Source organism: Dermacentor silvarum, chromosome 2 (assembly GCF_013339745.2).
Source record: "Dermacentor silvarum isolate Dsil-2018 chromosome 2, BIME_Dsil_1.4, whole genome shotgun sequence".
Taxonomy (NCBI): domain Eukaryota; kingdom Metazoa; phylum Arthropoda; class Arachnida; order Ixodida; family Ixodidae; genus Dermacentor; species Dermacentor silvarum.
In genome coordinates this window covers 92,498,760-92,521,277 of record NC_051155.1, presented here as the reverse complement: position 1 = coordinate 92,521,277, position 22,518 = coordinate 92,498,760, and the positions used below count along the sequence as shown (strand labels likewise).

The window sequence follows — 22,518 nt, the reverse complement described above, 5'->3', positions numbered from 1 at the left end:
GTCGGCCGTGCTGATAACGGCCAAACGGCAAAATTTTTTTTCTGGCATTATACGGTCAGTTTTTCGCCTTCCGTGCTAGCAGTGTGGTCCGTGCGGTAACCCACCGTTGTACAGTCAACCACAAAAGTTTGCGGACCACGCGAGCGCGTGGCCAAGAGCCTCTTCGCGACACTTCCGCTACGTCACCAGCGATCGACAGCAGCGCTACGTTGAAGACGCATCCCTCCTTAAATGTATGGCCTGTCTATTTTCGCACTGTGCGCAAATATTTTCTACCTATCTCTTTCAACGTGACGCGCTCTTTGTTAGCCAGGGCTACTTGCTTATATTTTGAGAGCAGAATATCAGTACAAGTAATCAGACAGCGTATTCTTCGGCTGTTATCACTTCTATTTTCGCGTAGCCACGCTGTTTTTTTTTTTAGTGAGTGCGTGAGTGAGCGGTGAGGCAGCCATGGGACACAGATGCTTAGTCAGTAGGCAGAATTTTTCCGTTCCTCCCCCATCGCTAAGTGACAGTAGCGGCCGGGATTTGATCGCCTGCGCCCAGGTTTTGCTGCGCAAAGCCCGAACCATCGCGCTGCTATAGTGGTTACGTTTAGAAGAATAAGAAATAATCGGGTGCGATGACTCTTTTTATAACCCTTTGCGACACGGCGTCCTCGTTTGGGGACTCGAACTTCGGAGGCGCGTCCCACGCCACGTGTTTCTTCAAATGACCTAAAACTCAGTGTGCACATTCGTGTCCGCTTCCTGATGGGACAACTAGCGGTCAGTTAACTTCATTGTCCTGCGTATTGCTGCAGATGATCACTTTGCTGGAGACACTACCATGTTAGACAATCGTTCGACGTGCCGCGTTCCAAGACCAACGTCAAGAGTATTTTTTTTCTCCGGTCGACACGAATACAACCGAAAAAGCAAGTGTGCATGCGTTTCGGGCCTAATAGTTGATTCATTTTATGCAAGCATTGAAGCTGACGGATTTCAGAATAATTAGATAATGAGTTATACGCTAATTAATTTTTTTATAGAAACTCGCACGAAACAGCACATTGCTTCGTCTTCTTTCTTGGAATGTAATAGTGAGCGTCTTGAAATGATGCCATGCGCATTTGACGCATTTGCAGACAGTGCATCATAATTCGTGTCTGAAGGGGATGAATTTATTCACAAGACATTTACAGAAGTGTCATGAAACATAGGTCTCTCAATGATCTAGTAGGAAGTGAAATGTCCGCCGTTTTCTAGCACCTTATTGATGCGTGTGGGCATCAACTCGTACAAAGATTCAGTAATCTCCGGTCGACCGCGCAGGCTTTCCCATTCTTGTGCGATCGCTTGCCACAGCGTATCGGCCGTGCGGCCGCGGTTGGCTCGTGTGGACAGCCGTTTCTTCAACATGCCCCAGACATTTTCTATGGGATTCAAGTCGGCGCCACATGGAGGCCACTCAAGCTGGCAAACAGCATGTTCTTCTAGCAATGACTGGACGATACGTGCTTTATGGATCGGGCTGCGGTCGTGTTGAAAAAAATAGCAGCCGTCGCTGAAGCGCATACGGAACAAGGTGTCTAGTGATGACGTCGCAGTACCGTGACGCAGTGAAGGGCCCTTCCAGACGCACAAGGGGACCAAGGCCATCTTTGCTGATTGCTCCCCACACGCTCACGGAACACCGTCCACTGGATAGAACACTCTGTGTGTAATTAGGCAGATATCTGCAAGAAATAGCATACAATTGGGTTCCAGCAGCGCGTCTAAAATGTTGTGATTCCTCTTGCGTATGAACTTTATAATGCTGTTATAGAGTTGCAATAGAAAACGTGCAAACATCATTAGATAGTACTGAAAGACCCACTGGCAGCTTTTAATTAGCTTCAGAGTAAGTAGTACTATGAAAGAATCGTTAATGTTTTCAACATAATACCACTACAGAAAAATCTCGTAATGCCCAAAAGCTCATTTTACGTGAAACATGTTGTGATGCAGAATTAGCTTCGTGAATTAACTGCCAATACACTGTAAACACACCTGCAGTTTAGTGGACGCCAAACCCGCTTCCGTTGGTCCCAGCGCGTGGAAAAAGTTGACTCGTCGCTAAAGATGACATCGCCCCATTTCTCTGTTGTCCAATCTTTCATTGCTGTAGTGAACATGAGTCGTTCTTGTAGCTGGCTGTCTGAGAGGCAGGGCTTCTGTGCTGCTACGAAAGACTGCAGGCCAAGCTCACTCAGCCTTCTTCTTACAGTATCAGACGATACCGTGAGCGAGAGCGCTTCTCGTATATCCTCTGCACTTTGAAAAGGATCAGCCACGATGGCGGCCGTAATCAGGCGGTCCTCTTCCTCAGTCGTGGCCCTTGGACGCCCACTGTGCTCCATATCGGTGAATCTGTCATCGTCGCGGAAAGCTTGAATAATCCTATTCACGGCAGTCCGGCTCCTGTTGGTTCGGCGGCAGATTTCGCGCTGAGGTATTCCCTCTATAAATAAACGCACAATGTGCCTTCTTTCGTCAAGTGGAACACGCAGCGGCATCTTTCCAAATAGGCAATCACCACGTGGCCTGAAGCAAGTCTACTACGTTTTCAGCGACTGATGCGAAGATGCGCCTATGTGTGAAAGAAAATTTTCTATGCATCCGCTTTTTCTTCATTTTTGATGACAGTGAAACACCTCCCTACCCTTTCTCTCAAGACGCAGAAGCAGCAACACTCATTGGACCAAGATGCTGCCAACCAAAGTGCGCCAGTAAACGTCGCGTAAAAAAATCGTCGCAGCGCTTCGTGAAACTTATCTACCCACTGGCACACCAGTCGACAAAGGTTGCAGTGATTGCTCCGATACTGCTATCAAGCCAGATGTGTGGCGGTCTTATCGCAGACAGCGCTCTGCGTCAACACAACGAACTAACAATGTCATGCACGGGAATAAAAAATTAACAGGCAGGCGAGTACCAAGAGGGCTCATATCCGGGAGAGCGCCCCTGTCGCCGCTAGGTGGCGTACCGCTAGGTGGCGCGGATAGGCAGTCTGGCACGCGCTCGCGTGGTCCGCAAACTTTTGTGGTTGACTGTACGTTTGTCGTCTTTTTTTCCGCCATGTGTCGTAGCTGTCGCTGTTCGTGTGTGGTTCAGTGGTGTACGAACACATCAAGACGAAGTGAGCCATGCGACGTGAAATTCTACCTCATCCCTAAAGACAACAGGTGAGCACTGTGCTGTTTACTTCCCGGTTTTTATTTGTGATAGTAATTGTGCGCAGTCGTACATGGCTGTCCGGTGGTGAGGCAGCGGTTGGCTGGTTTGAAAAGACCACAACGATGCGGTAAATCGTTATGCCAACAAGCAGCGAACATAAAGCTCCTGATAAATATAGTAGTACCACCTGTGCGTATCGCAAGGAACACGTGTGTAGGCGTGCGCTTTGCACTTATTTCTACCTAATTGGTCGCGATCGTTTAAAAATGCGTTTCTGAGAATTAACGTTGACATATCACAACTAGTACTCTGCCGCGATGCGAAACGAGTTCTGTTTTGTATGTTCCAACTGCGATGTTATAATTTATGATCTTCACTATTCTTCAGGATGGAAGCGTTTTTAACCTACGCTGGAAGGATGGACCTAATGGGTTGGCCCAGAGAAAAGGTCAACAACCGCAGGATATGCTCGGTGCACTTCACGGAGGTGGATTTTATGGACTCAGCAAGAAGCAGGCTCGTGTGGTCAGCCGTGCCATCCGTGAAGTCGCCAGATGACCTTCCCGGGTCAGAAAGTAAGTAAAACTACCAGATTAAAACTAGCTTACATAGACTGTACAAGCTTTAGCTGACACTACACTCGCAGCACTCTTACTTCACCAAATGGGAAAAAAAAGTGCGTGCTTGCTGCGACAACTGCACCTATTTTGTAATTTACTCTGTGGCAAATGTGCAATCGTCTCTTTTGAAGCCTTAAAAAAACACAAGTGTGCTATGACCTTTGCAGAAATAAACTAAGTCATTCAATTTCTTTTCATGTAGTAGTTATCCCTGTGCAAACACATTCATCTTCACCCAGTGCGCTTGCACATCACGAAGGTAGCTGTGCATTACCTATGCATGAAATGCTCTAGCATAACTGTTTAAAAAGAAAGAGCCTATTTGAAAAATTAACAATCAACATTCGGAAAGTAACTCATGTGCTCTAATTGCAGAGCTTGTCACTATTTGATTTACACACAAGGCAATTCGTTCACTTCTGCTATTATTTTGGCAAAGTGACGTGGACATTCTGCACCTACCGGCGCCATTTCCCCTTCCTTGCTGTTGCTTATGCAACTTGTATGAAAGGCCGTGGCACAATAATTGAGCTTTTTCATTACTTTCTTTTCCCCAGATGTTGCTGTCCACCCTGAGCACCTGCAGGACATGACACCCGAGCCAGGACCATCCGGGTTACGCAGAGGTAGGCCCATTGTTGCAGCGCATTGTACAACATAAGTAAATGTTTCAAACTTTTGACACTCGGCATCCACAAAACAAGCCAGTAGGGGTCATACATTTAGAGCCGTGACATAAAAATTGAGCTTTTTCATTACTTTCTTTCCCCAGATGTTGCTGTCCACCCTGAGCACCTGCAGGACATGACACCCGAGCCAGGACCATCCGGGTTACGCAGAGGTAGGCCCATTGTTGCAGCGCATTGTACAACATAAGTAAATGTTTCAAACTTTTGACACTCGGCATCCACAAAACAAGCCAGTAGGGGTCTTACATTTAGAGCCGTGCACAATAATTGAGCTTTTTCATTACTTTCTTTTCCCCAGATGTTGCTGTCCACCCTGAGCACCTGCAGGGACATGACACCCGAGCCAGGACCATCCGGGTTACGCAGAGGTAGGCCCATTGTTGCAGCGCATTGTACAACATAAGTAAATGTTTCAAACTTTTGACACTCGGCATCCACAAAACAAGCCAGTAGGGGTCTTACATTTAGAGCCGTGACACAAAAATTGAGCTTTTTCATTACTTTCTTTTCCCCAGATGTTGCTGTCCACCCTGAGCACCTGCAGGACATGACACCCGAGCCAGGACCATCCGGGTTACGCAGAGGTAGGCCCATTGTTGCAGCGCATTGTACAACATAAGTAAATGTTTCAAACTTTTGACACTCGGCATCCACAAAACAAGCCAGTAGGGGTCTTACATTTAGATCCGTGGCACAATAATTGAGCTTTTTCATTACTTTCTTTTCCCCAGATGTTGCTGTCCACCCTGAGCACCTGCAGGACATGACACCCGAGCCAGGACCATCCGGGTTACGCAGAGGTAGGCCCATTGTTGCAGCGCATTGTACAACATAAGTAAATGTTTCGAACTTTTGACACTCGGCATCCACAAAACAAGCCAGTAGGGGTCTTACATTTAGATCCGTGACACAATAATTGAGCTTTTTCATTACTTTCTTTTCCCCAGATGTTGCTGTCCACCCTGAGCACCTGCAGGACATGACACCCGAGCCAGGACCATCCGGGTTACGCAGAGGTAGGCCCATTGTTGCAGCGCATTGTACAACATAAGTAAATGTTTCAAACTTTTGACACTCGGCATCCACAAAACAAGCCAGTAGGGGTCTTACATTTAGATCCGTGGCACAATAATTGAGCTTTTTCATTACTTTCTTTTCCCCAGATGTTGCTGTCCACCCTGAGCACCTGCAGGACATGACACCCGAGCCAGGACCATCCGGGTTACGCAGAGGTAGGCCCATTGTTGCAGCGCATTGTACAACATAAGTAAATGTTTTAAACTTTGACAATCGGCATCCACAAAACAAGCCAGTAGGGGTCTTACATTTAGATCCGTGGCACAATAATTGAGCTTTTTCATTACTTTCTTTTCCCCAGATGTTGCTGTCCACCCTGAGCACCTGCAGGACATGACACCCGAGCCAGGACCATCCGGGTTACGCAGAGGTAGGCCCATTGTTGCAGCGCATTGTACAACATAAGTAAATGTTTCAAACTTTTGACACTCGGCATCCACAAAACAAGCCAGTAGGGGTCTTACATTTAGATCCGTGGCACAATAATTGAGCTTTTTCATTACTTTCTTTTCCCCAGATGTTGCTGTCCACCCTGAGCAACTGCAGGACATGACACCCGAGCCAGGACCATCCGGGTTACGCAGAGGTAGGCCCATTGTTGCAGCGCATTGTACAACATAAGTAAATGTTTCAGACTTTTGACACTCGGCATCCACAAAACAAGCCAGTAGGGGTCTTACATTTAGAGCCGTGACACAAAAATTGAGCTTTTTCATTACTTTCTTTTCCCCAGATGTTGCTGTCCACCCTGAGCACCTGCAGGACATGACACCCGAGCCAGGACCATCCGGGTTACGCAGAGGTAGGCCCATTGTTGCAGCGCATTGTACAACATAAGTAAATGTTTCAGACTTTTGACACTCGGCATCCACAAAACAAGCCAGTAGGGGTCTTACATTTAGAGCCGTGCACAATAAATTGAGCTTTTTCATTACTTTCTTTTCCCCAGATGTTGCTGTCCACCCTGAGCACCTGCAGGACATGACACCCGAGCCAGGACCATCCGGGTTACGCAGAGGTAGGCCCATTGTTGCAGCGCATTGTACAACATAAGTAAATGTTTCAGACTTTTGACACTCGGCATCCACAAAACAAGCCAGTAGGGGTCTTACATTTAGAGCCGTGACACAAAATTGAGCTTTTTCATTACTTTCTTTTCCCCAGATGTTGCTGTCCACCCTGAGCACCTGCAGGACATGACACCCGAGCCAGGACCATCCGGGTTACGCAGAGGTAGGCCCATTGTTGCAGCGCATTGTACAACATAAGTAAATGTTTCAAACTTTTGACACTCGGCATCCACAAAACAAGCCAGTAGGGGTCTTACATTTAGATCCGTGGACACAATAATTGAGCTTTTTCATTACTTTCTTTTCCCCAGATGTTGCTGTCCACCCTGAGCAACTGCAGGACATGACACCCGAGCCAGGACCATCCGGGTTACGCAGAGGTAGGCCCATTGTTGCAGCGCATTGTACAACATAAGTAAATGTTTCAGACTTTTGACACTCGGCATCCACAAAACAAGCCTGTAGGGGTCTTACATTTAGAGCCGTGACACAAAAATTGAGCTTTTTCATTACTTTCTTTTCCCCAGATGTTGCTGTCCACCCTGAGCACCTGCAGGGACATGACACCCGAGCCAGGACCATCCGGGTTACGCAGAGGTAGGCCCATTGTTGCAGCGCATTGTACAACATAAGTAAATGTTTCAGACTTTTGACACTCGGCATCCACAAAACAAGCCTGTAGGGGTCTTACATTTAGAGCCGTGACACAAAAATTGAGCTTTTTCATTACTTTCTTTTCCCCAGATGTTGCTGTCCACCCTGAGCACCTGCAGGACATGACACCCGAGCCAGGACCATCCGGGTTACGCAGAGGTAGGCCCATTGTTGCAGCGCATTGTACAACATAAGTAAATGTTTCAGACTTTTGACACTCGGCATCCACAAAACAAGCCTGTAGGGGTCTTACATTTAGAGCCGTGACACAAAAATTGAGCTTTTTCATTACTTTCTTTTCCCCAGATGTTGCTGTCCACCCTGAGCACCTGCGGGACATGACACCCGAGCCAGGACCATCCGGGTTACGCAGAGGTAGGCCCATTGTTGCAGCGCATTGTACAACATAAGTAAATGTTTTAGACTTTTGACACTCGGCATCCACAAAACAAGCCAGTAGGGGTCTTACATTTAGAGCCGTGACACAAGAATTGAGCTTTTTCATTACTTTTTTTCCCCAGATGTTGCTGTCCACCCTGAGCACCTGCAGGACATGGCACCCGAGCCAGGACCATCCGGGTTACGCAGAGGTAGGCCCATTGTTGCAGCGCATTGTACAACATAAGTAAACGTTTCAGACTTTTCACACTCGGCATCCACAAAACAAGACATTGCGTGTGCAAACGTTATGACACATCCTTACAAACGAAAATCTAGGGTCTTAAAAAAATGTGTCCCAGCTTATGAACAGAAGCAGTACGAGGCACTGGAACTCGTACTGCTTCTGTCTGACTTTGTCGTTTCTGGTTTTTCAAATACTTATATACCTGCTGATTCGCCTGAAAAACAAGACTGAATGTCAACGCAGTGTACTAAATACATCTAGTACAACCAACCAATGCTGTTTCTCTGCCGTTTTCTGCCACACATAGAAAAAGCATTGGTTCAAAGACTGTTTCGAAAAGAAAAAAACCTTTTCATGATCTGTTCTAATTTTCGTTTTACACCTGCAGCATCTACCAGTACACCTCTCCCCTCCCCAGGACGCCACCGACGCAGAAAACGTAAGTTTAATCCCTTCCATACATTATGTGCGGGAGATGCAGTTTCTCAGACAAACATCATGGGTAATTTATTACGAGCTCCTCATTATTGTAGCTCATGCAGTGCAGTCTTCCTTGAGTGTATTTTGCACCTGTAAAATACTCCTAGACTACCACAACATCAGTTATCAACGCATTTTTCCCTTCTCACATTTGCTTTTGACACGTGATTTTGTAAGGTTAGCTTAAAGTTGAGCGAGACTCGTAATACCTCTTTAGTGCAATTAAGTCATGTTTTGACAGCTACATATTTGGTGTTAATAACAGTGATGCATTTCTGTTGCAGGAACACCTTCCGAGAAAGGGCGGGAAAAAAAGCTTTTTTCGCCTAAAACGGGGAGGATTGTGAAGAAGTGGAAGGCGGAGGCTCTCAGGTACCGGAAAGCATTGTCACGGTTGCAGATGCGTAAGAGTCCTCGCAAGGTTAACAAGAGGGATGCCATGGAAACCCTAAGGTCGTGTCTGACTCCGGAGTTTTTTAAGCTCCTGAGGAATCAGGTCTCGCTCCATAGTCGGAAATTGAAAGGAAGTAGGTGGCCACACGAAATGGAAGAGTTTGCCCTCGGTACATTCTTTCATAGCCCGATGGCCTACAGACACCTTTCCAAAGTGCTTGCTTTGCCAAGCTCGAGGTCCCTTCGGAAGTGGCTGTCTGAAGTGCCCATGACAACCGGAATTATTCCTAACGTACTGGATGTACTTAAAGACGCCACCACTGATTGGCATTTATTGGCTCGGGTCTGCGTCATCATGTTTGATGAAATGTCTCTGCGACAAAACTTGCAGTACGACACCAAAAACGACATTGTCATGGGCTTTTCAGACAATGGGACGGAAAGGACACCAAGTGTGGCAAACCAAGCCTTTGTTGTTTTCTTATCCGGAATTTCAAAACCATGGGTGCAACCTTTGGCGTTTGCTGTGGCAAAAACGAAAATGTATCCTCCTGACATTAGGAGGCTGCTATTTGCTTTAATTGAACAGCTCAGAAAAATTGATTTGTTTGTTAAGGCAGTGGTTTGTAATCAGGGTACAAGTAATGTCACACTTTCAGAGCAGCTAAACGTAACTCCAAATGAACCATTCTTCGAAGTGGGCGGTCACAAAGTTTATTTTCTGTTTGACACTCCGCACCTTATAAAGTGCACCAGAAATAACCTGCGTGCCCCTCACAAACTTATCATTGGCACAGACACTATTGAAAGGGAAACACATCGTGGAGTTGTACAAGAGCTCTGACCCAATTAGAATGAAATTGGCAAGAAAACTGACAGATGACCATATTTGCAGGAGGCCTTTTAACAGTATGAAGGTAAAGTTTGCCATTGAAGCACTGAGCGAGTCAGTGTCGGTGGCATTGACAGACATTATTGCTCTGGGGAAAATGGATGGGACTGCCAGATCTACAGCAGAGTTCATTGATAGAATTGAGAAATATTTGACTGTCTCAACAGCAAAAACACCACTGCCAGGCCTGGGAAGATGGACCACGCCATCACTGCTTACTCTGGTCATGTGGAGTTTTTGCAGGAGGCAGCCAAATGGATCAAATGCTGGAGATTTGACAGCCCCAGACAGCCTCACACAATTCGTGGCTGACTTGTCACCATTCAGGCTATCCTTCTACTGTGGGAAGACCTGTCCCAAAATTTTGGATTCACTTGTCTCCTGACACGCCATTTACAGCAGGACCCTTTTGAGAACCTTTTTGGCACCGTGAGAAGGAAGCATGGTTGTAATGAACATCCAAATGTATTTCAGTTTATTGCTGGTCTGAAACACATTTCTTTTGGGAAGCTAAGCAATCTGGTGTCTCGCGGGAACTGTGAAATTGGGAACACCTCCTTATTGGCAAAATTGATGAGTGGTCGTTCTACTGCACCACCACTCATTGCTAAAGAGGCACAGGTGCCAAGTTCCTGCGACACATCAGGTGGTGACTTCCTAGACATCGAGGAGCAGAATGCATTGTACTGCTTCACGAGTCACCTCGTACAGCAATTCCTTAAGAAACGTCCTGCAGACTGTGTTTGTGGGCGTTTTTTAAGACACGAGGAGGAGGAATTAGTAGGTTTCCATCAGTTTATGGCTATGCTTCAGGCTCATGGTAAGCCAGGGGGGCCCTTTGCTGACCTGACACAGCCTTCCGAACGTCTCTTTGTCGCAGTAAAGGACACAGAAAAAGATTTCCTGGATATTATTGGTGTTGTAGCTCATTTGCCTGGTGTCGCAAGTGTGCTGGGGGAGAAACTGCGCGAATTATGATTCACATAAGGCACATAAATAGAGTGCTACGAAAGCAGTGGGAAAAAAATCGGCAGCGAAAAGGAAACTGCAAGAGCTACAAAACTAATTTTGGTTGATATTCCCTATGGAATACATTTAGTGCACCCACCTAATAACTTTACCCACACTAATGCTTTCGAAGCACTGCAGTGGCTAATACAGTGAATTTTTCTGTGTTAGATATATTACGTTCATGTGAAATACACCCGATAAATGTTCAATGATCTTTATGGACAGAGGTTTTTAAGGAACGTCTGTAGTAAATACAGAAGGGCAGAGTTATGAAATGCTATTGTTTATGTGCCATGATACAATTGTATGCTGTAGTGGCAGCCCCTGGAATGATTTATACCTCCTGCTGATCTTTACTGTGCTCCTAAATACAAGTACACAATCATTTTTTGTATCCCGCCAATGTTATGTGGCCGTCGTAGTTTGGGGTTAATCCTCGACGCCGTGCTCAGCATCTCAAAGCCAGAGCGTCCCGTCCCACCTACCAGGAAGACTTGATGCAGGAGCACATACTTTTGCATTTTGCTCAACTTTGCATTGTTCCAGTAACAGCTGAACTGATGCTTAGCAGCAGAACACCTTCTAGTTTGAGCCACTGCAGTTTATAGTAGGAAATCTTTGTCTCTGTCCCGAGCATTCCGTCCATTTCACAATTTTATTTGCATAGACGTTGCCTGGCAACATCCTATTATGTTTCTATTATGTCCATGATTGCCGGTGGAAAAACACCGCGAACTACCTTCATGAGTATGTATTAAAACGCTTTTTCTGGAACGCTTCAGAATTGAAAGTATTTAATGTACACAATTGCTCAGTGTTTTCTAGTTTGTGTGCAAATGTTTTCAGTGTGTTGCTACAAAAAAGCGACTACTGCTGCTCCTCCTTACCGCTAGCACTTAGGTTGTTAAGTGCAGAATAGTGTTTTTCTCTTATAAGTAGATTAATCCTTTTATTCTGTCAGGTGTGCGCTTTGGTTGGGTTTTGCCGTTTCAAGTATTTTTGTGCAATGTGTTAGCTTGTATCTAACGTGTTTTTTGATGCGTTTAGTGTGATCGTTAGAAAAACAAATACTTTTGTGCAATATCTGAAGTTGTATGTAACTTGTTTTCTGCTGCGTTCAGTGTGATCGTTAGAAAAACAAATACTTTTGTGCAATATCTGAACTTGTATGTAACTTGTTTTCTGCTGCGTTCGGTGTGGTTGTTAAAAAACAATGTTTACTTGATTATTCATTATACAGTACCTTGCATGTATTCATTCTTTTTTTCATTGCCAGGGAATTTTGGCACTTAAGCCATCGTTATGTCTCGCACGACGTCCAGCCTTGTGCAACGACTCAGTGCATATATGAGAAACTATTCTGCGCATTGGCCATTAGAGCAATTACTATAAATGTTTTTACATGTCCGTACAATAAACAGCATCCGCGTTTTGTTGCATTCTGGGGCGCTATAACGTAAAATGATTCCAACCTGTTTTGATTCCAAATCCACGAGCGCCGCTCGCTGATTGGCTCATATTTCCGAGGCCGAGCCCACCTCGCCGGTGCGCCAAGCGACGTCACGAAACCGCAAGAACTGACACGTCATAGTGACGTTTACGCACTACTTATGCTAAATTATGCCGATCAAAACGGGAAACATCGCGGAATCACCGGCGAGTGACCCGTTCCGTTTGGAATCAAAAATGGCGGCGTTCTTGCTGGTGCTGGCGGCGGCGGCTCGTCAGCTCGGGCGGAGGCGCGGAAGGAGGGAGGCCGAGGACGCGTTTGACATGCCAGACGACGTGTTTCGGCAGCACTTTCGTCTGAGGAAGGAAACTGTGCGGTGGCTGTGCGACGAAGTGGCGGAGGAGCTCGGAGGCGTGCGATCAACAGCGCTGTCGGTGGAGCGACAAGTGTTGTGCGCGTTGCGTTTCTTCGCGACGGGCAGTTTTCAGGGGTCCGTTGGGAGCGAGGAGACGATAGGCGTGACGCAGCCTGCGGTCAGCCAGTGCGTGCGACGCGTGGCGGAGGCAATCGTCCACGCCGGGACTCGCAACAAGTGGATCCACTTCCCGAGGACGTCGGCGGAAAAAGCGGCCGTGAAAGAAGGGTTCCTTCGACGCGGCGGCATTCCCGGCGTCATCGGCTGCGTGGACGGCAGCTTTATTGCCATCATCGCACCGAAGGGCGACAACAAGGCGGCATACATGTGCCGCAAGGGCTTCTATGCCCTTAACAGCATGTTCGTAAGTATCGTCATGTTTGTCTAATTTGCCTTTCATAGCAACGCGTGGCTGATGCTGTGCACGCTTTCGTCAGATTTGCGACGCAGGCATGCGGATTCTGGCCGTCGACGCTCTGCGACCGGGGTCGGATCACGACGCATACGTCTGGAGAACGACGTGGTTGCGTCGTCGTTTCCAGGAGGGACATATTGCCAAGGCCGGCGAGCACCTCCTCGGTGAGCAGACGGAAAAATTCATACAGTTGCCTAGCAGCACACAATAAAGTGTACTCCCGCCGTAAGAGTATATGTTGGAAGCCCTAACCGTTTATATTATAGTAGCGTGTTAAGTATAGGTTACATAGGAGGGCTGGTAAATTTTTTAAATGAGTATCTGCTTGCAGCAAAATGACATTTAACTGCTGTATTGCAAGCTAATTTAAATTAGTGTACATTAGGAAACAGAACGTTTGTCTTGCCCCATTATTTTTTCACACTGACATTAATTCGAGAATACAGACAACTCGGCCAAACGGCCACCTTGCTGGATGCTAATAATATAAAGTTTACTATTTACCACCAGCTATTGTTATCTGTGCTGATCACAGCAGCATCAAGTGCTCAGCCTGTACATTATTTTATTACAGCCTCTGTGTAGTAGGTGTATGTAACCTGACTCATGCTTCACTAGCTCAACCATGCGCATTTGATACCATTTTTATGCTCGTGCAGGTGACAGCGGCTACCCCCTGGAACCATGGCTCCTGACTCCGGTCCCAGGCCATCCTCCCGCTCACACTGCAGAAGGCAGGTACAACACTGCACACGCTTCCATGCGGTCCGTAGTGGAAGGCTGCATTGGACTTCTGAAGAGCCGCTTCCGCTGCCTTCAGAGGTACCGTGCCCTCCACTATGAACCAGACCGCGCAGCCAACATCGTTGCAGCGTGTGCAGTGTTGCACAATTTGTGTCTTGATGAAGGTGACAGTGCGTTTGATGAGGTTGATGATGATGACAGCAGCAACAGCAGCAGTGACGATGCAAACGGTGGCCCCCTCCCACTTGTAGTTCCCCGAGCGAGGGCAGCACGCATAATGTACCTGAAAGGATGTGCTGCCCGTGACAATGTAATTACATTATTCGGAACCACACGGCAGCAGCACCAGCACTACCTGCGAAGGGTGCGAAGACGGCTGCGTCGGCAGCAGCACCGACAGCAGCAGTAAACGTGCCTGCAGTGTCAGGCACATATGCCTAATAAAGAGAAGGAACCAACGTGAAGGCGTATTGGCATGAGTGGATAGCGTGGTGTTTTTTTATAGCATCTGCTAAATTACCACCATTGCTTTCACATAGCGTGTACCAATGAGCTGTCGCAACTGGGGATTATTGCATCATTCCACTGTGACACTACTTAGTAGCTGTGGACAGACAACGTTGTGGTCATTAGCAGAATGTCGTAGCCACTTCTCTGGGCAGCAGGAGTTTGCTAGTTGAATTGCTGCTGCTGCTGTTGCTACTGTCGTCTTGATGCATTTATCTACTGGCATCACCGCCACTGTCACTGCCGTCTGCACTGTGCATGGGAGGATATTGGACTTCGTCTCCTCGCTTCCTGCTTGGGCCGCAGCAAAGCACTCTTTTCGCTCCATCATTTGTACTGTTCTTGCACACCTTGCAGGCCCCACACAGCTTTGCCACACAGCCTCCGCACAGTTCCTTTTCAACAGGCCAAGTCATGCTGACACAGATCGCCTGGCATGTCAAGCACATGATGCTCCCTTGGATGTACATTCATTTGTACATAGTTGTATAACTGTACATATATTTGTGAAAAGTGACATCAAGTGCCAGTGATGTTCTTGAAACTCGTTCCTTCATGTCCCTACAGTAAACGAACAATTTCAACACATCTTCAGTGTCATGTTTTATTCGAAGTGAATAACAGTCATCATGATACAAATCAATGTACACAGGGTAAGATTTCACGGTGCCAAAGTGACAGTACGGTTTCCACTAAATGGGATCTAATACATTGTGAAAGGCTGCTGCCACACATTAAATCACATAAATGTCTGTCATTGATACTGTTTTTCTTTGGGCTCATCCACGATCATTTGCGTTCACCCATCAACTTCACAGCACAAAAAGGTGTTGCAAGACTTGCCTGTTATGCATCTGTGTTGGTAGCACAAAATAGATGCTATTTGCAATAACTACTGCCACAATAGGGCCACCCGTATGAAAGTGCAGTCCGGCGCCTTTAAGGAATGACAGACGTGGAAAAATACCGTGCACTTCGATAATTTGACATATAACAAGGCCAACAAGAACAGCCTGGCAGTGAATGCAGTAAAATAATGGCTACATTGGGTGTATAAAAAATTCTCAACATCAATGGGGACTAGATTGCATTGCTATCACCGATATGGAAACCTGATATATCACAATAACTATTGCAAGTAACACGCACGTGTTGCTAAAATAAATAATATGGCCACTTGTGGGTTCCATCGGGCAAAAAAGATTGGAAACAACATAAATATAGTGTGAAAATCATAACAGTGGATTTCAATACCTGTTATCACAGCATTTGTGTGTGAAACACTGTTGTGGCTAAAATAAGTGGCCACATAGTCAACATGTTCCTTGAAAAGCAGTGAATACATAAATAGCTCATAAACAACAAAACGAAAGCACACACCAAACCAAAAAGATGAAACGTTAGACATACAGTTCACTCACTGAGACAAACTTGCTCAGCAAGTGGAACTAAACATAAGAAAAAACTTGCAATAAATTATGCATTATGCGAAACTATAAATAATAAACAAATGACACAATGAATAACATTTAATGGTGACTCGTGCCACAAACTACGGCTGAGGCGGCTCGCGGAGGCCACGGGCGAGGGCAGCCACGAGCTGGCGCAAGGTGGCTGCGAGGAGGGCAGTCGCCTCCCGCAAACCCCTCGTCTCCACCACCAACTGCTGCTGCACCACGCGAGAGGCCCTCTGCTCCTCCACCAGTTGTTGATGATGCTGCGAAAAAAATGCACTTACTGCAGCTAGAGGAAACGAAATTAAATTGTTCGTTTCATCAGTGTTTGCAAGGGTTACACTTTCAGCACGATTACTCTAGAGGGCAGTGAGAACGTATGCATATGACGCGAGAAGTTGAAGTGCAAACTGTATATGATCTGTTATGTTATAAACATGTTCAAAGACAGAAAATGCTACCAAGCCACCTTTGTCACTAAGAAGGCAATGTCGGTGATAAGCTGAATTTACCTGCAAAAGATGAGCATGCTGTGCCGGTATACATGCAACCACGGAAATGCTTTGTAATTTGCGAAGTAACAGAATGAGAAAGCATCTCACAGAGGATACATAAGTAAACAAACCAATGAACACTTCAGCCCAGTGAATACAGATGCCCTCTTAAAAAAATTGCAACCTGGGCGAGTTGTACGTACCTGTCTGTGTTGCTCAAGAAGCATCTGGTGGAAGGCGACAGCCTCCACATTGGCAGCCTCCGCCAGCTGCCTCTGCCTCGCGCATTCCTCTTCTGCCCTGCAGGCCGCATCCTCTAGCAGCTGCTGCTGCCGAGGTGGTCTTTGGGGCTGCTGCCGAGGTGGTGGTCCTTAAAAATTAAATGGGCAAAGAGGATAACAAATTTGTTGTGCCCTTCTATGTTGAACATTCACTGGTTCATAGGTAGAAACATAGGAAACTATTCCCGGCAACAAGCTGTAGGCAATATAAACCTTACAGTTGGATAAATAAATAAAGCGACACCACAGCACTACAATATGCTGCACCAATATTAATTTCTACACGACAACTTGAACGCTACAGAAGCTGCATTACAAGTGGTATGATTAGTCAAACAGAATATAGTTTCGTCTTGCACAGTCAGATTATGGCAGGGACTAGCTGTGTTTCTTTGTAGGTGACTATGTGAAATAAATTTTTTTTCTGTTTAAAAGTTCACAACAGGCAGTGCTTTCTTCTGAAGGCTTCGCATTTCAATTGCTGTTAAAGTGCCTTACGTGCAGTGCCGCTCGTCCCCGGCTCTATGCCCACGGATACTTGGGGTGGGGCCGTCGGGAGGGGCACATGGGCGGCAGCGGCCTCTTCCTCGCTGGAGCTTGCCTGCTGCAATAACAAAACATAGTAGACACACTATGTGAGCATTGCACCTGATGAATATCATTTGAATACTGTTATTGTTGCTTCAGTTCCATGAACTGTTTGCCAAGTCTATTCAAATTTATTCACTCTGTACAGAATATGCTTGATACATCAACTGAATTACTCGTGACTACACATGCTTCACGGAGTAACGAACCATATAATCAATCACAGGACATTTCTGAACAGCATTGGTTTCTTATGTTATTCTAGGGGGGGGGGGGGCAGATTTTCATTTCTGCACAGTATGGATATCATGTGCTGGCATGTGTTCTTAATTGCAAGAAAACAGACATAAACACAAAGCAGTAAAACTTTCATCAGCTCTGAACAGTGCAACTTCCCCAAACCGGTCCACATAGCAACACAAAACACTACGCACCTCGGCGTCATCAGCAAAAAAATCGACCGGCGCGTAGCCTGGACCGGTGCGGCTCAAGACGTCCAACACACGGCCCTCCAGCCCGCCCAACCTGCCTCCTCCTGTTTTCCTGCAAAAACATGAACACAGTGAGCTTACGTTTCAAAGTATGTTGAAAGCTGCAGGCTCACCTCCTCTCCGACCCAACTTGCGCGGCAAGTTTTTTTAAGTCGTGCACAATTCGCGCCCAATACTGGCGCCAGCGCCGGGCTGTTTTTACAGCCGGCCCTAGCGCGTTGAGCGCGGCCGTCAGCTCGTTCCACAACGCTTTTTTATGCGCAGCACTCCTCTCGCCAAGTACGGGTGCTGCTCCATAAACTCAACAAGCAGAGTGGTTTGAGCTGCCGATACGCGGGGTCCTGGAGGTGCTGCCATTTTTTCGTACTTTCAATTTTCGTCGGACCGCAGCAAATTAATACAAGCAACAAGTCGTATCGTTTCACATATCATTTCACCATGCCGTTAAAAAATAGTGGTTACACTTACTCAATGTTTTGTAACATTATCACAACATAATCACTGTTTTTCTGAAACGTAATAAACTTCACAAACAAACAAAATAACAGATCGTTTTCCCCGGTTAAGTCCACTTCCAACATGTAGGGGGGCTTTATCACTGCGCACTTCACCCACACCCGGAGACAGACAGTTCAGATCGTTGTGAAATGAAAAAGTTTGCTTACCAGTATCTGCTGCAGTACATCGTGCTGCTTTCCAACCTTCATCGATTCTTGGCTATCCTGTGCGAATAAAAGCAAATGTGAGCATCCCGCGACCACCGCAGATGTTCAGATGCGACTGTCTAGACATTAGGCACAAGAGGTCGATGTTGTTTACTCACCTTGCGCTTCGCTTTCACGGTTTCCATGATGTTCACAGCTTCCGAAATTCTTCTCGGGCGAAAGCACACCACGGAGGCCGAGACTCATCTAATCGTGCAGCGTTACGTGCAAAGGTACACTAAATGCGGGACACGCACTGATCAGCTGCTTCTACGTAGCCGCCATCTTACCTGTGCACAGCAAAATGGCTCGGACTGGCTCGGATGCGGAATCGACGCGTGTGTGACTACGGCTCGAAAAATGCGAATACTTGCTAATAATTGGCAACACGCGTCTACCACTTGCGCGTCAAAACATTACAAAACAGTTTTAATGTCAGCGAAAAACAATGATCTATTTATTAGGCGTTTACATCTAACATGAACTTGCTATACGGCCCCTTTAGGAGTAAAAAACAAGCAAAGCGTGCTTCCGGCAAAGATGGAGGCTGCTGATTGGCCTGTTTGAAAAACGTCGTCGTGTCCCGCCCCCATACGCATGTTCTGCGACGTCATTTTGACGTCAGGAGTTTGGAATCAAACCAACTTGGAATCATTTTAGGTTATAGCGCCCCTGTAGTGTGTTGCACTGTCTGCTCCAATTCTGGTTTTCGCAAACGAACACAATAAACTGAGTCCACAGAACTGTTGTGTTGTAAGTGTAATTATTTTTAATATAATTTGGGCACATGCTTGCTTGATACTAATAATGAACGGGACTGTGTGCATGAAAACGCAAAAATAATCCACTGTGCACAAGCACGCAGCACGAATGCACGAATGGCACGGCCGGACAGGGGAGGAGCGCGGAACGCGCGCTTCGGTCCGGCGGTGCGTCTGATAACGCCCGCGACAAAAATAAATAAATAAATAAATAAGCGCGCCGCGGACAGCTAAAGAAATTAAAAAAAAGAGCATTCCGCGTGGCATGAGGGGAGGGTGAGGCGAGGCCTGCGAGGAGGAATAGGAAAGTCAAGAGGGAAAGGACAAGAGAGCGGAACAACGTTATCATAAAAAAAGAAAGAAAAAAGTGCTATAGCGAAAGGGGGAGGGTAAAAAGATCGCGCCGCTTTTCTTTCTTTTTTTCTTTTTTTCGCCACCATAGTACCGTCATCCATCCGCTAGGGCCTAACTGAAGTGCGCCTTGGCGCTAGCGTCGACTGAGCGTCTGCTATAAAACCGCCAATGGGAGGTATAGGAAGATTCACCCCCCTGGCTAGCGTCTGTCGGCACCCTTCATCGTACACCGACCACACAGGCCCTTCGCGTGGTGCAATGTGTTAGTGAACAAAAATTTAATTTCTCAAAGTAAAATCCGTCGGAAAAACCGTAAAGTACGACTTAAACACAACTTTAAGACGTGATAGCGTGTGATTGTAATTTCAATATACGAGAAAAAAAGCCCGATAAGCAGCCAGGGATCTCTGAGTGCTATCGCGTTCCACTCTTAAAGGCGAAGCTTAAGCGTCCTCCAATTCTGATGGTGTTTCGCTCTACTTCGGTTGTAGGTAACATTGAGGGAATGTTGAAAACCAAGTCTTTCTAAATTTTGGACACGCGCGCGCCTCAGGGCAACGGCTAACAATTCATAAAATAACAAAAAGAGGTCCTAGGGCCTTCACATTTTGATGTAAGACGGCTTAAATTGCTCCTGCAAAAATGACTTCTCAGCAATGCATTTGTGTTTAAGTGTGAAGCCGACTTTAAGGGGTTCAGTGTAAGCTTGGTCTTTGTGAGATGGCTTTCCCACGTTGTGTGTTGCAGTGAAGCCGACTCGTAAAGAAAAATGTGATGCGAACGGAGCCCGATAACGCTATTGCGTGCTACTCTTACAGGCGAAGCTTAAGTGTCCTACATTTTTAGAGCGAAGCTATAGACGAGGCAACCTAAAGGTTGCCCGCGCGGCACCAGCGCCGAATACTCCACTGGCGGATGGATGGAAGTGTCGAAGGTCGCCGCCGGGCCAGCGCGCACCCGTGTTCTCTACGGCGCGAGCGATCGTGCGCGTCCTTTTAGCAACGGCGAGCGCGACCTCATCAACCAGGAAAGGTGGCACGCAATACTGCTGTGTTTTTGATTGCCACAAGAGCCCCGAAAGGTCGAAAATCGCCTGTGAAGCCCTACAGATTTCCGGAGAGGGGGTGCGAGAAGGACAGACGACAAGCGTGGATAACGGCGGTGCGCCGAGTCAAGTAAGTGACGTACTTTCGAATTCGCGTGGAATATCACGGCTGCTCGATAAAAACGCAACAGTAATGTGCCTGTCAGCGCATGGCCGTTTGTTTAGACGTATCGCGTAGTTGAAGCGTACAGTGACATCCGCCGTGTTAGCTTAGCGGTAAATGCATACGTGTACCGCCGCTAAGCTCGACGACGCGAGCTCGATTCCCGGCCACGGCGGCCGCATTTTGATGGGGGCGAAATGCGAGAATACAGTTCTTACCATGTACTTTGATTTTTGTGCACGTTAGAGAACCCCCGGTGGTCAAATTTATTCCTGAGACCTTCCATTACAGCGTGCCTCATAATGATATCGTGCTTTTGGCACGTAAAACCCGCGAATTTAATTGATTGTACTGTTCGTTCACTCGCAATCGGCAAAGACGAGCTCAAGATAATTATATCCTTTTTACAAACGCTGCAACTTAAGTTCCCAGTTGTGCAGGCAACAAAAGCGGCCGCACGTTAATTGTCTTTTGTGGGGTGGCAATCCGTATTTAATGCAATCTGTGGTCATCGCATGCGTCGGTAAGCGGCAGATCACAAAGCAGCTGCCCGAGACGCGCGTGTTATGTTTGTTGCTTGGCCATGCTTTCTAGGTTCATAATATCCAAGCATGTTTTAAAGTAATTGCCACCTTGCACATCCTTCCTGCTTCGCTCTTCCTGCCAAGAATCTCCGTTTCGTGTAGTAGCCGGCCATCGGTGTGAGCTTACTTTAGCTGCGGCGGGGCCTTCGCCCTACGAGAAACTAGATTTGCTTTGATGAGGCATGTAATGCTAATTCTTGCGCTCGTGCTGCTGGTCCCAAGGTAATCGCTGGTTACCGTGATCTCGGTTCATTTCGCGGAGCAGTTTGTACGTGTGATTTCTCATGACCAGTGCAAAGATACCTTGCTTAATAATGCAATGAGTTGCCATGACTATAATATCTGCATTGAATAAGGGATGATATACATTAAATATTTATACAGCATGATATAAGGCATTATGCACATATTTAGTACTTACATCGATAATTGATTTTATTCGCTTATTGGTGCCTAATGCCTGTGTTCTTTCTGTTCCGACAGTGCTGATGCCACTCCCTGGGAGCCAAAATGAGAGCAGCCGTGTGTTCGCGCCCAGCGCCCAAGAAGCCAACCACAATCATCACTGATTCTGCACATCTCTGCAAGCATGCATGACCGCGATGCAGTCAGCATCATAGAGAAATAAAAGTGAATGAATAACTGAACTGTGTGTGTACCTGTAACGCGATGTCGTATACGATCTTGTCGGACACCTCCGACACGCATTTGGCTTTCACTGTCACACCACCGCCCACAATTTGTTCAACACCACAAACGTGTGGAAGCAGTCGACGCTCCCCTTTCTTGAGGTTGCCGCCAAGAAAAAAGCCGTTGGCGTCGGCAACCGTCTTGAAACCGCACTGCAGCCTTTGCATCGCTGTTCAGCAAGCAGGCGATCTGCCGCCGTCGAAAACGGAGCGCCTCGAACACGAGCAGCGAATGAAAGCGCGGGCGAAACATGTAACCGAAGCCCGCGAATACACGCAAAGTGCCTCGAGCGACCAGTCGCGCGGCAATTCTGCGTGTATTTGCGGGCTCCTTTCACGCTCAGAAAAACACTTTTATGTGGGACGTCGGTCGGTCGAGGAAATGGTCATCCGAGCATCCTCGTGGCGGTGGACCTCCGGAAAGCTTTTGACACTGTGACGCATGAGGCCATCATCGAAGCAGCAGAGAGGCACGGAATCACAGGCCGCCCACTCAACTTTGTACGCTCTTTTCTTCAAGATCGCACTTTTTCCGTACGGGTAGACGGAGACGTCGGGAAGGTTTACCCAAACATGGTGGGAGTCCCGCAAGGCTCCATACTGTCACCCCTGCTCTTTAATTTGACTATGATAGGCCTGGCTCAGCGACTAGAGGCTATTTCTGAACT

At 46.9% G+C, this 22,518-nt stretch overlaps 1 protein-coding gene and 1 long non-coding RNA gene across 2 annotated transcripts; one reads left to right on the top strand and one right to left on the bottom strand.

Moving 5' to 3' along the window:
• Positions 1 to 12,259: 12,259 nt before the first annotated feature.
• Positions 12,260 to 14,202, top strand: LOC119441030 (putative nuclease HARBI1). Its single transcript, XM_037705769.2, has 3 exons — positions 12,260 to 12,940; positions 13,014 to 13,155; positions 13,651 to 14,202. The coding sequence occupies exons 1-3, from the start codon at positions 12,332 to 12,334 to the stop codon at positions 14,142 to 14,144; spliced, it is 1,245 nt and encodes a 414-aa protein (XP_037561697.1). The 5' UTR covers positions 12,260 to 12,331; the 3' UTR covers positions 14,145 to 14,202.
• A 3,348-nt stretch (positions 14,203 to 17,550) lies between these two features.
• LOC119441029 (uncharacterized) lies at positions 17,551 to 18,927 on the bottom strand. The gene is made up of 3 exons (XR_005189738.2): positions 18,374 to 18,927; positions 18,216 to 18,272; positions 17,551 to 17,602 (listed from the first exon to the last, which is right to left on the bottom strand). It is a non-coding gene; the product is annotated as an uncharacterized LOC119441029 (long non-coding RNA).
• Positions 18,928 to 22,518: the final 3,591 nt, after the last annotated feature.